Here is a 14,620-nt window from a genome sequence, read left to right on the forward strand (position 1 = left end):
TATTTCTTGCTCTTGAATCCTAAATTGTAAAAGTCATTTTCAAATGATCAAATAGCAGAAAAACAGCTGAAAAAGTCTTTAGTTCTCCTCTGAAAGCATTTCCTGACATCTCTAAACTGTAGAGGGGCCTTGAAAAACATGAGGATCCACGGGGCCCAAAGTGTCTGAATGTGGCCCTGAAGAGGAGCTGCTGATGGTTCTGCTGGTAGTCTAAACCAGGGGTCACCAACATGGTGTCTGTGGGCACTAGGTGGCCCCCAAGGGCCACATCAGTGGCCCCCAAGGGCCACATCAGTGGCCCCCAAGGGCCACATCAGTGGCCCCCAAGGGCCACATCAGTGGCCTGCAGGCCTGTTCTAAAAATAGCTCCATTTAAAGTTTACTTTCATTGTGTTGCTGTTCTGTTTGAATCAAACTTGTATTTCTATAGATTTCAAAATGTCAATCTCTTCAAATATGGTCATTCTACAGTGTATCCATCATCTGAGTTTACAGTTATACAGTCATCTTCCTGGTTTCACATAAACTGATTGAGATTCTGTGTTCATTTCTAAGGAAGGAGGTTGGAGATGAAAAACATTCCGGTCTGTCAGCTTCCAACAGCTGCTTCCAGCTGTTCCTGAATCTTTGACAGAAGTTTGTGTCTGCATGGAGAAATGACAACAGCTGACTCAGAAACGGCTGGAAAACATCCTGAAACGCTGAAGAAGATCATAAAGAACTCTGGACTGAGGCGCTGAGCTGGACGCATAAATCACTGCAGCATCTGTGGTTCTGAACTGAAGGAGGAACCATGGACTCCTGGTTTCTCTGAACTGAAGGAGGAACCATGGACTCCTGGTTTCTCTGAACTGAAGGAGGAACCATGGACTCCTGGTTTCTCTGAACTGAAGGAGGAACTGGTTTCTCTGAACTGAAGGAGGAACCATGGACTCCTGGTTTGTCTGAACTGAAGGAGGAACCATGGACTCCTGGTTTCTCTGAACTGAAGGAGGAACCATGGACTCCTGGTTTGTCTGAACTGAAGGAGGAACCATGGACTCCTGGTTTCAGACACAGAGACCCAGAGAGACTCTGCTACTACGGTTCAGTCAGTTTCTCTGGATAAATGAATCAAACTCTTTATGCTGATCAATCAAATGTTCTTTACATGTTCATAAATGTTTCTCAGTGCATCAGAAATGAAGGTTTTTGATGAGGAAGGATCAATGATGGACATTCTTCATTAAACCATCACTAAAGCTGAGCCAGACATCCCATAATGCATCATTCATCCCAGCGTTCTGTGCTAAAGTGATGCTTTGAGCACGTGATGACTCCCACTGTGGAACCATCAGCAACATTTTCTCTGGATCTACAGAGACTTTCCCTCTGAGAGTCGCTGCTGAAAGACATTGTTTCAGCATCTGAGACAAAGTGGAAGAAAAGTGACGTCACAAACAGACTTGGACTAAAACTAACAAAGATCCCAGACGCTGTCAGAGAAACATGGCAGAGTCATGGAAAAGAGGAATTCAAATGTGTTCAATCACTCAAGAATTTGAGTTAAAAACGCTGCAGATTTAGTCTTTAGTTCAAAATGTGATTTAAATAAATGTACGTTGATTTTTGTTTATCATGACATCATTGATAATCATGGTGCAACAAAATGACAATGAGACATTTTTCTATGAAATGTAGAGATGTGAGGATCATCTGATAATGCAACCATTACTGAGATTAATAAAGGATGAATATTAATATCTGGTTGGTCTGATTGGTCAAATGCATAAAGGGATTTATTTGATTCGTTAAAAGCTTTAAGCTGCCATAAGATTGTTTTAACACATTTAAGGTTTACCATTTATTGTGATTTTCCCGTCTTTTGTGATCTGCATATTGCAGAGCTGGATATTGTGATAACGATACATTTGTGGTATATTGTGCAGGAATAACATAAAGTGTTTATTTCCTCATTATGCAACAATGTTTTTTTAACAAAACTTTGACTTTATACATTTTTCCAACTAGAAAAGTAAAATACATGAAGAAAGAAGTTATTTATAGAAAAATAAACAGCAATGTTTTGACATATTTCTGTCATGATGTAAATATAAAACACATTAAATAAATGTTTGAGTTCATCAAATCATCCCAGAGTCTCTGCTTCAACAGTGAAAGCTGAGTCTGAATCTGACGCCAGTGTTTCCATCTCTGACAGTTTGAAGCCAAAGCCCCTCCCCCGCCTCTCTACCTGCTTTTCCTCTGTTCACCTGTTCATGTCCTCTGCAGCTGAGACCCCCCCCTCCCATTCGGACTACGATCCGTCCTGCCGCTCTGGGTTGGCGGCTGCAGGACTCAGGAGAACCGTGTGTCCGAGCAGAGCTCAGACCGCCAGCTCACACAGCGGCTTTGGGGCAGTGTGAGCTTTTCATACAGAATGCCGCTCAGTCCTTAGTCGTGTCCCGACTAAATAAAGGCTGATGTTATTCCCACATATTTACGTGCAGCCAGGATGCAGATTTCAGCGTTTACCGCGTGGATTTGATTTTTAAACAAGGCTAATGATTTTAGCCCGAGTTAACCTCTGCTGGGAGCTGGAAGACCTCTGGCTTCTCCCAGCTCCATTCTTCCACCAAAAAGCACCAACCACACGGATTAAAAATAAAATGATGAGCAAACAGGAGCTTCATAATATTTATAACATTAATAAAAGCACGTTTGGAAGATCTTCTCGTAGATTACAGAGCTGCTGCATAAACGTATATGACAACTAAGTTACCTCTTCCGGTATTTTCAACACTACTGTGAAAGTGAGACCATGTGAACGTTTGTTCTAATGGGAAAAAGTTTTCTGATCCCATGAACACGGTTGGATTTGAATCCCACCATTGATCCCATCCAGATATTTGCACATGCTGGATTCAACACAGTTGTGTGTTTAGTTGAATGGAAACGTCTAATATTCAGTCAGTGAACTTTCAATGACACTTCTTTTTGGTTCATGTCCATCAGTTGTTTGCAGCTTTTCATTGTGTTCATGAAGTGTTGAAATCTGTTCTATATGTCCTTTGGTTGTCTTTGAGTTGAACTTTTTAGGTTTCAGCATTTTTAGTCTTCAGAAAACTTTTCTGAATCCAAAGTTCCAAAAATAAAGAGTCATTTTTTAGTGAGAGTTTTTCATTTCTAGTGGTAAATGAATCTGCAGTCATTTCTGGTTTCAGTGACTGAATGATGCTCTGACCAAACAACAGTGTGTTTTTGTTGTTCTAGTGACATTCAAAGGAAGTGTCTGTTCTAGATTCCATATTTAAAGATCTTTTCAAACTATTTTCTTCAAATAGATTTGATGTAGAATCCTTTGAATGGTTTTCTGAAAACTGGAAGCTGAAACTAATTTGGACGCCAACTTGAACTTTCTACAGGCCGATCTGTGAACATTTTTCTGACATGAAATGGATCTGTGTTCTAAAATAGGTTGGAGATCCTGATCTACAAGATCCTGATTGAAACAGATCAGTTTCTATCAATCATCAGAACAATCAATTCAATTGATGAAGAAAATCTGAATCAATCATCAGTTTGTTTCAAACACGGCTGTAGACAGAAAATCTTCCAGTGAAACATCAGAAAGTTCTTCACCTGATCCGTTCTTCTCATCCTTCAGGGAGTTCAGCTTCTTTACTGACCTCAGAGTCTGCAGTCTGCAGTCTGGACTCTCCAGAAAACCACACAGATGAACAACTCCTGAATCCTGCAGGTTCTGGTTCTCGCTTAGGTCCAGTTCTGTCAGATTAGACGGGTTTTTCTTCAGAGCTGAGACCAGAACTTCACAGCTGATCTCTGACAAACTGCAGCCCCACAACCTGCAATCAGACAGAAAAGTGTGTTCAGGAGCAGTGATGCAGCTGGAGGTCCAGGAACTTGGTCCATTCAGTCAGGTGGGACCCGCCCTGATGACAGAGTGACAGATGACATTTTCACTGTTTGCTAATTTCTTTTGGATTTGGACCCAAAAACATGATCAGGAATGAAAATACAATAGATTAGCAATGACTTGAAATGAAGTTAAAACAGACGAGGAATTGAAATGTCATTGATCATCAAGAATTAATCAGGACAACATATTTACAATCCAATAGATTAAAGCTTCCATTTCAAATATGTCTGATTCCAAAAACTAAATAAAGAGACACAGGCTGTGTCCAAATTCCAGCCCTGTGAGGACGGAGGACTGTGTCTCTGATTCGGGGGAGGAGTTTAACAGGAAACAAGATGGGGGGGGGGGGGGGGTCGGTCAGGACACAGGGAGCAGGAGACAGAGATGTGACTCCACTTGGCAGATGTTCCAAATTTATTCTGTTACTGATTCATATTCCAAGTCAGTCTGCAAACAACTAAAGATCCTCTCATCACTACACAAATAGCACAAACTGACCTGCTGTCAATCAAATAAAGTCCATACAACAAGAAAACTGAGTCTGTCATTATGAACATAAACTCCTATAATATAATAAATAGAATTCAATCTGCTTTAGTGCAGGAATATCTAGTGTCCTGGATTCTAGAAGTAATTCTAACATCATGATCACTACTTTTTATTTAAACGGTGAATTTGACGTCATTGATTTCACAAAGTGAAAATCTAACAGATATGAGTGTTTAGTGATGATCATTTATGAATTCACTGAGTTCAGAAGATAAAAACCTGGATAGTTTATTTAAAAATACATTTAAATACTTATTTTTTTTAACAAAAATGTGAATAATTCCCCAACCTAAACTATAAAACCCTCCAATTTAGTAAAAATGTATCAAATAAATGACAGCAGTTCTCCTAAAACATAAATGTCTCCTTTTAGTCTCTATCTAAACTAAAGAAAACTCTGGTTTCCATCCAAATGACAAAGAAATGTCTCCATCAAAGTTTCCCACATATTACCACCTTTAGTTTCTAACAAAGTAAAGCACAGAAGTCCAAACCGTAGAACATTGAAACCGTTTCAGAGCTTTTCTCACACACACAGTCCAGTTTAGTCCCAGTACCGGCACCTTAAAGCCAAGAAAAAGCCTTGCAGGCCTGTTGTTGCTCTTGGAAAACATGGAGTTTGTTGCAATAATCCAGTCAGATCCAGAGAGAACAGAAAGACCACGACTCCGCTTCCATGTGACCAGCATGATGCACGTTACACCACAGCCTCCACTCCGACTCCCATCCAGAAAACAGCTATTCACCCGCAGTTCCTCCACTCACCAATCCCAGCTCATGTTCTGATCCAAATGTGTCCAAATGTCTCTACAAACAAACTGGAAGCCGTCTGTCTCTCCGGAGGGAAAAGTCTCCATGTGCTCTGTCTCCAACTTCCTGTCCATCTCTCCTTTCTTCCTCACCTGTTCCCGTCTTATATAGATCAGGAACCAATCACAATTGGATAGATAGAGGGACTTACAAATGAACCAATAAATAGAATCAGAGAAAAGTATGAACTAAATAAGATCACCCATCCTTTTTTTCTTGTGCCTATACTATTAACAAAAAAAAAAAACCTCAATCGCTGATATTTACTGGAAATAAGGGTTAAAAGAAACTAGTAAAATAATCTTCTATTTAGAAATTACCAAAAGGCTACAGATGTTATGCTAATGATGCTAATGATGTTATGCTAATGATGCTAAAGAAGTCATGCTAATGATCCTAATAATTTTATGGTAAAAATGCTAATGATGAAATGCTAATGTTGCTTATGATGCTGGTGTAACACGGGTGTCAATCTGGGCCATTGTATTTTTTCCACCCACCTGTTGTGTGTGTACTATGTGCCTTGCGTGCCTTGGGTCATGTGACCGCGATGAACCAATTAGTTAGCTTTATAAGCAGCTACCCCGGAAGCAATCGCATTACATGACAGGAGAGCCGGATTATGACGCTACGAGGTATGTTTGGCTTCGGTTTTACTTTAAAATCATCCGATCACGTCCTAATCTTTGTCATATGACCTATCAACTTGTAGGAGCCAACTACCAGTTTAAACTTACCACAAATAAGCCGCGTTTTTCGATGCATTTTCACAAAATCGGTGAGTCCATACTTCCTACAGTTAGTTTTGGTTAGCTTAGCATTATTATTATCGTCAATGAATGACGTGGACCGGTTAACAGCTGCTATCGATGCCAAATTTCTGTTTTCTACAACGTTGATGTTTACACTACATGGTAAACTGTTTTGTTAATGCAACCACATTGTTAAAAATCAATGTATAGGTTCTTTAGTTATTTACAGCACGGACACGTGGGAGCTCACGGCGGCTATACAACTAAAGTTGTATAGTGTTGTATAAAGTTGTTCTTGTGAAGGAAATTGTTTTAGTATTATCATTGTGTAAATGTATTTGTGTACATATATGTTTAAATGTTAACTCAGATTGACCTTTTTACCTCTTCTGAAAACAGTTCTGTGTGTTTGTTCATCTGCTTCTCATCCCCAGCCAGGAAGAGGGGGTTTTACGACACACTGTCCTGAGCTGATAAGGGATTCTGTTTGAACTTAGAATCCAATCAAATGGGTCATTTTTGACGACACCCCTCAATGAACTTTTTCTCTTTGTCTTGAATTGGTACCTCCTTCTTGTGTTCTTAATAAAAGGTGCACAGGGAGAGGCAGAACCTTTGAGAAGAGAAGCGTGGTAGACGTTTTCTGTCACTCTTGCTCTTCTCCCTCGTGCATGAGAAACTTGATTCTTGTTGTGGTTTGTTGTTTATAATTGTGTTTTTCTTTAATGTCTAGATGCATTCATCTGACAGTTCTATACAACTACAGTTGTATAGCCGCTAAAGTTGATTTTCTCAAACAAAAAGAGAGCTGACCCCAAGAAAAGCCTGGAATATGAAGAGCTTAAAAAGATTCTTGATGATATCAAAGCCACGCTGTATCCCTTTATGGAACAAGTGTCCACTAAGCTAGCTCCACTGATGGAGCTAATGGAAGAGTTCCGAAGATTCCGCGCTAAACACGGGCAACGAGAAAACCGGGTCGACATTCTGGAGAAAAGACTGGATGATGTGGAACAACAAGTAATGATGCATAATGTCATTCTCACTGGAGTACCGATCAGACCTCGGGCAAAGCTGAATGCAGCTGGAGCTAGCACTGCTAATGCTAATAGCACTAGCATAGCTAGCAGTGCTGAAACGGAGAGCATTGTAGAGTCTCTGGATGACCAAGTGGAATCATTTCTCACGTCTAAAGGGATTTCCCTGGATCTCAACACCATCGAGACCTGCCACCTGCTCCCCAGGAGAAAGGAGACGGATAAACCAGCATCCTCATCAGGTTTGTGAATCAAAAACACAAGCTAGCTCTGATGAATCAAAGGAGGAATCTGAAGGGATCTGCTGCTTATCTGAACCACCATCTGACCAGAAGGAATGCTGAAATTGCCAAACATGGCAATAACCTTAAAATTAATAGAGAAAACTCAACAATCACTTCTATTGTGGACCAAACAGTCACTCACGACCCGGTCAAAATTAATAAAGCATTTGAAAACTTTTATAAAATCTTGTACACATCACAGATCAATCCGTCAAAGCGAAATATTGACTCATTTCTTAATAATGTAAACCTACCCAGGCTAAATGAGGATCAAATCACAAACTTAGACTGTCCGCTCTCGTTGTCTGAACTTCATGAAGCTCTGTTACTTATGCCTAATGGTAAAGCACCAGGGCCTGACGGCTTTCCTGCTGAGTTTTATAAAGAATTCTGGGAACAGCTGGCACCAACATTTTATAAAACGGTCACATCTATTAATGAGAGCCAATCAATGCCACCTAACATGAACTCAGCCAACATAATTCTTCTTCTAAAACCAGACAAAGATCCCACTAGTCCTTCAAGCTATCGCCCCATTTTACTAATCAATGCAGATGTAAAAATTATCTGCAAAGCACTAGCACAGAGAATAGAAAAAAATCACTCCTCACATAATTCACTTTGACCAAACTGGATTCATCAAAGGCAGACACTCGGATGACAATCTCCGAAGATTTGTTAATATAATAGACTTTGCCACCATTAAAAACCAGGAAATGACGGTACTATCGCTGGATGCTGAAAAAGCCTTTGACAGAGTAAACTGGAACTTCCTTATTGCTGCCCTCCATAAGTTTGGTTTTGGAGAAGCATTCATCAATTGGATCAAAATATTATATCACAACCCCAATGCATCAGTTAGAACTAATAAACAGACTTCAAACAGGTTTTTTCTTGGAAGAGGAACCAGACAGGGCTGCCCACTCTCTCCTTCTCTTTTTGCTATATTCATTGAGCCTTTAGCTGCAGCAATAAGACAGAATGAGAGCATTATAGGAATAAAAACCAAACACAGCCATCATAAAATTAGTCTTTATGCAGATGACATATTACTGTTTTTAAGGAATTTACATTCTGTAAATGAAACAGCAATGATCATAAACAAATTCTCCTCCATATCAGACTATTCCATTAATTGGAATAAGTCTGTTTTATTACCACTCAGCAGGAATATGGAACAAAGACTCACAATTCCAGTTAAAACAGGAAATATCAAATATCTAGGTATTTATTTCCCCCCCAAACTATCAGAACTGGTGCAGCTAAACTACACCCCATTACTGAAAAACATACTGGACGATCTAACAAGCTGGACCAACCTGCCTCTGTCCCTTATGGGCAAGGTAGCCACGGTTAAAATGAAAATCTTACCCAAAGTTAATTATCTCTTCTCAATGAGTCCCACACAACCGCCACTAAAATGGTTCAAAACATTAGACTCATCCATATCAAGCTTTCTATGGAACAACAAACCTGCAAGAATTAGTCTAAAAACTTTAAAATCTGCAAAAAGCTGTGGAGGATTAGAATTACCTAACTTCCACAATTACTTTCTTGCAAATAGATTACAATATATCTTAAAATGGTTAAAAAATAATCCAGAAACCAACTCATGGTTAGACTTGGAACAGGCGTTATGTGGAAAGATCAACCTGTCAGATCTTCCATTTATCAGCCAAATAGTTAAAAAACAGGATTGTTTCAAAAGTATTAATATAAATGCCACTTTAACAGCCTGGTGGGAATTTCTCAAAATATCAAAATCATCAATTCAACCGTGCAAAATGACACCCATCTGGAACAACCCAGACATTCTTATTAACAAAAAAAAATGATTCACTTCCCAGCTTGGCAAGCAGGGGGCATAAAATAACTAGAGCACCTAATTATTGATAGAAGATTCATAACTCCCCAGGAACTTCAAGACAAACATGGAATAAATAACTTCTTGGAAGATCAGCAACTTAAATCAATTATTACTAAAAAGTTTAAATACAGAGACGACGATTTAAAGCTACCAGATGTAGTAACCACTCTGATTAATTACTCAATGAATAAAACTCTCTCCAAAATATACAAACCTTTATGTAATTTAGATAACAATATTTCATTTCCAACAACAAAATGGGATGCAGATTTGAGCATCAGCACAGATGAAAGCTTCTGGTCAGAACTTTGTCTAAACACCTTTAAACTGACAAAAAGTCCAAATCTGCAGCTAATCCATCTCAAAACTCTTCACAGAATTTACTACACTGGACAGAGGATGTTCAAGATGGGTCTCAGCAACTCAGACATTTGTCAGCACTGTGACAGTAATCTACCCGACAATTACATGCATGCACTATGGTTCTGCACGCCTGTCCAGGCTCTCTGGCAGCAGGTATGTGCCGATCTATCAGTCTGGCTTAAGGTTTCAATCACGGCTTCACCGTCACTTTGTGTGCTTGGTGACATGAGTGCCATCGATATAAAAGAAGGATTACCATCTATCATTTTCATAACTCTTTGTATTGCCAAAAAAACTATTTTAATAAATTGGAAAAACAAGAAAAATATAAACATAAGTCAACACAGAAATCTGCTGTTTGATCATATCAGCTTGGAAAAAATGTCAGCCCAAAGTTCAAGTAACTTTGAAAGAATTCAGTCTCTCTGGTCTCCCATAGCTAACTCCATGACTTAGGGGGTGGGGGGCCTGGTCATCGCTGCTCCTTGCCCTTCTGCCGTGGTTTGGGGTGGGGGTCGGGGCCTCCGGTGTCTGGCGGGGGGCGGTTGTCCCCTGCCTGCTCCCGTGTAGCTTTGGGGGGATTCCGGCTGCCGCTGCTGCTACGGCGGGGGTCTGGGTGTGGGGATGGCTGGGCGCTCCTCCTCCTTCTTTTCACATTCCACCATCCATTTTAGAAGAACATAAACACTCACCTGAGCACAGGTGTTAGCTCACCTTTGCACTAATAGTTTGCATGATTGATTGAATGAAATATTTCACACTAGTTGGTTTAAAGGCATGAGTATGCGTGTGAACACTATCTGTTTTGTGTACCTGTTGACAGGTGGACATTTTTGCAGCTAGCAGGTGTGTTTATAACATTTCAGTGTGTGTGTGGACAGGCCCCGCCCTTTTTGTACTACATTTGAACCTTACGGTAATGATAAACAACCAGTAAACCTGTCCGCTCTATGCTGCTTCATGGTCTTATCCCCCTTCCCCTCCTATTATCACCCCCTACCCCCCCTCTCTCTAACGTCCCTCTCTCTTCTTCCCCTCTTTCCTTTCCCGTCCGGTCCAACACCAAAGATTTTCAGACATGATTGAAATTAATAAAGTTTGGCCTCAATTCCAAAAGGGGTTTATTCAGACATACCTTTGGTTTGTCTGAAGATTAATAACCCCTCTTGTTAAAATAAAATATGTCCAACACAAGAGGCCCTCAGCTCTCATCTGTCTGCCCAGCTGTTGGACAGGACAAGTTGAAAAAAATGAAATCTCCAAACATCTACGGCTTCTCAGGAAGCAGAAGCAGATAGAGAACACTTGTGTTAAAGGCTGCAGGATTTACGTCAAACCACTCGGTCCACCGGACCGGTCCAAGGTCCCTCTCACTGGCCTCTCAGACATTTATCACCCCCACTAGCCATCAGGATTATAGGGGACTCCTCCCACCCATCCCAGAGACACTTCAACCTACTGCCATCAGGGAGGAGACTGCAAAGTCTGCAGGCCAGAACCAGCAGACTCAAGGACAGTTTCCTCCATCAGGCAATAAGGACCCTCAACTCCCTCCCTGCCCTCCCCCCTCTGCCCCCTCCACTTCAACCTACAAACTCACATTGAAAACTTAACATCAGGACTCCGGTTACGTCATGGCTGAGGTGAGCACGTAAACGACTAGCTCCGACAGACTCTTGGCAAAAGCCGATTTCAGAAAAGTCTAATGACAAATAAACGCAAGATTTACAAGACTGAGACACTGCAGGGAAGATGTCGACCCAAAGAATAAACAAAAAAGAGGCTAAAGGAAACAGAAATGACGACGGAAAAGTAGGCTCCAAACAGCTAACGCTAGCTGAAGCTACACCAGGGAAAAGCATGGCGGATGCTAATGCTGAGTCCGAGATGCTAGCGGAATTAAAGAAGTTCCGAAAAGAAAATATGGACTCTTTTTGCGACCTGAAAAGCTCCCTAAACAGGTTGGAAAATACGATGGAGGAGCTGAAACAACGCACTGAAGGTCTAGACAAACGATTAACCGAAGTGGAGAATCGAGTGAGTGCTAAGGAGGATAGCCACATCCAGCATGAGAAAGTACTGAGCTACTTGCTACACAGAGAAGCTAGCCTCGCTAGCAAGTGCGACGACATGGAAAATAGACTCCGGCGGAATAACATTCGACTTTATGGAATTCCAGAGGGGTCTGAGAAGGATGACATGGTGAAATTCGTGTGTCATTTCTTTAAAACTGCTCTGGAAATCAGAGAAGAGATCGACATCAACGTGGAAAGGGCCCACAGAGCCCTTGGACCGAAACCCAGAAGCACAACAGCGCCACCACGCTCCATCATAGTTCGCTTTCTGGACTTTCAAGTGAAACAAGCTGTGCTGCAGCAGGCATGGAAGCAACGTCAAGTCAAGTTCCAAGGGCACAAGGTATATTTTGACCAGGATTACTCATCTGATCTACAGAAGAAAAGAAAAAAGGTGCGAGAGGTTATTAAAAAATTCAAGGAGAAAAACATCAGAGCTCAGTCACCATATCCGGCCCAACTGAGAATCTTCACGCAATCAGGCGCAAGATTGTTCCCCTCCTTACTGGAAGCAAAATCTACATTGAAAGAGCTGGGAATAAACATGGAGATGGAGGACAGAGATGTCTTGGAAATGGAATTAGCCAGAGATGGATGGAAAACCCACTACAACGACAGAAGACAGAACCGACTGCAGCTGAGCACAGCAGACATTAGAGCCCTCATCAGTGGAGGCCACAAAGACCCAGAGAGTGTTGGACATGAGTAAAGTAGGCAAGGTGGTGAGGTAAGATGTAAACACCTGCAGGGACATTTAACATTTAAAAAAAAAAAAAAAAAAAAGTTTGTCAGTGACTTTATAGCTTCAATTTTAACTATTTTTCTTATCATTCGGCTATAAGTAAATTAAGAGAAGAAAGTTAAAATATCAGATGGGTCTGTCTGGATGAGTCTGTGTTTCTCATTCTAATGGGGACTCGGCCTTTAAGGCGACAAAAGCACAACCACGGGAAACCCTGCAAGACCGTCGCCACCGCACTATGTGCAATCTACCCAGGAAGCACAAGCTTCCTGCCCATGAAAGAACGGGAGTGGGAGGTTCCGGGCTGGATTAGCTATTTGCTGCTGTTCCTGGGGCTGACCACTGGATTATTGGAGGTCCATAACTGTGAACTATTGAGTTTTGAAAAATGTTCAGTTCAGTTGTTGTCGTTTTTTTGTTTGTTGGCATTCAGCAGAAACCTTAGCAGTTGTACACTTATTTTTTTTTATCATAAAGTATGAACAAAATTGTTGTGGTTAGTTATAATGTGAACGGAGTCAATAACCCCATAAAAAGAAAAAAAATTATATCCCAGTTGAAAAGATTAAACTGTTCAATTGCCTTGCTTCAAGAGACTCATCTGGATGAGAAGGAACATCAGAAACTTAAAAGAGATTGGGTGGGCCAGGTTGTTAGTTCAACTTGTGGGGAAGGCAAAAAGAAAAGAGGGGTAGCCATTTTGTGTCATCGAGCTTTAGGTCTCACAATTGAGAAAACCTTTACTGATAAAAAAGGTCGCTATGTAATGATGGTGGGAAATATCGGGAATGTTAAAGTATCAATTTTGAATCTTTATGCACCAAATGAAGATGACCCATCTTTCTTTAAAGAAATAACTGTCATCTTAACTTCACATGCTGAAGGGTTCCTGTTGGTGGGGGGAGACTTTAATTGTGTCTTAAACCAACATTTAGATAAGAAACCATTTGAGCCAGGACCGACACCACGCAAAACAAAGTTGCTGCATAATACAATGCAGGAACTGGGACTTATGGACATATGGCGACATAAACATCCAAAAGAGAAGGAATATACTTTTTTCTCCAAAGTACATAACAGCTACTCCAGAATAGATTTTTTTTGTGTGTCAAAAAGAGATGCCTATAAAGTCACAAACTGCTATATTGACTCGATAACAATATCTGACCATGCACCAGTAGTCCTCTCATTAAATCTGCAAAATAACAATGAAATCCGACAATGGAGATTAAATGTTTCTCTTCTAAACAATCCGAAGTGGTCAACGATATTAAACAAGAATGGAAAAACTATTTGGAAAATAATGATAATGGAGAAACCTCGCTCACTATATTATGGGAAGCCGCAAAGGCAGTGCTGAGGGGCAAAATTATAGCGATCTCATCTAAAATAAAAAAAGATAGGGAAAAAAAACAAAAGAAACTAGAGAAAGACATAATGGATTTGCAAAGAGAACATCAACAGACAAATGATAAAAACACCCTAAAATCTTTAAACCACTGTAGACAGACATATAACGATTTATTAACCAATAAAGCAGAGGGAGCCTTACGATTTGCTAATCAGAGATGTTATGAATCAGGAAACAGGGCTAGCAGATTATTGCCATTCCAATTACGCAAAGCTCAAGCCAATCGAAGCGTAGCAAAAATACTTAATCCGTCCTCAAAGAAAGTAGTATCCCACCCAAAAGATGTAGCGGAAGCCTTTTCTGCTTATTATGAAAAATTGTATGACTCACCGGACATTGCAAATAGAGAAGAAAAGATCAAAGCCTTTTTAGAAAAAATTAAGATGCCCAAATTAACTAAAACACAAGCTGAAACTTTAGTAGAGCCCATTACAAAGATAGAAATAGAAAATACAATTAAAAACCTGAAAAACAATAAGTCTCCAGGGATAGACGGGTACCCAGGTGAATTTTATAAGTGTTTTAAAGATGAAATCTTGCCTCTTTTACAAAAAGTTTTTAATCATACTTTAACAGAAAATGACCCACCTAAATCCTGGTCTCAAGCAATAATATCAGTAATACACAAAGAAGGTAAAGATCCTGCAAGCTGTGCCTCATACAGACCCATAAGTTTACTTTGCTGTGATATGAAAATTTTGACAGCAATATTGGCTAAGAGAATCCAGAAATATATAAGGAATTTAATTAAACCAGATCAGACTGGATTCATACCCGGTAGATTAGGAATAAATAATATAAGAACAACGCT

General features: G+C 40.3%; 1 protein-coding gene and 1 long non-coding RNA gene across 12 annotated transcripts in view; one reads left to right on the forward strand and one right to left on the reverse strand.

Moving 5' to 3' along the window:
* Positions 1-14,620, reverse strand: part of LOC144989056 (protein NLRC3-like) — a 57,954-nt gene that overhangs the window by 16,017 nt on the left and 27,317 nt on the right. For 10 of the 11 annotated variants that reach the window (XM_078940857.1, XM_078940851.1, XM_078940855.1 and 7 more), the window contains one exon: positions 3,669-3,845. The exons of the other annotated variant lie outside the window; for it this stretch is intronic. In XM_078940857.1, coding sequence (XP_078796983.1) covers positions 3,669-3,845 — 177 coding nt within the window. The remainder of the gene's footprint in view (positions 1-3,668; positions 3,846-14,620) is intronic. 11 annotated transcript variants of the gene reach the window in all.
* On the forward strand, positions 6,615-9,648 carry LOC144989570 (uncharacterized). Its single transcript, XR_013653828.1, has 2 exons — positions 6,615-7,309; positions 9,596-9,648. It is a non-coding gene; the product is annotated as an uncharacterized LOC144989570 (long non-coding RNA).

The sequence above is a fragment of the Oryzias latipes genome, chromosome 2, assembly GCF_053564925.1.
Source record: "Oryzias latipes strain Hd-rR chromosome 2, Olatipes_Hd-rR_3.1".
NCBI classification, from domain to species: Eukaryota; Metazoa; Chordata; class Actinopteri; order Beloniformes; family Adrianichthyidae; genus Oryzias; species Oryzias latipes.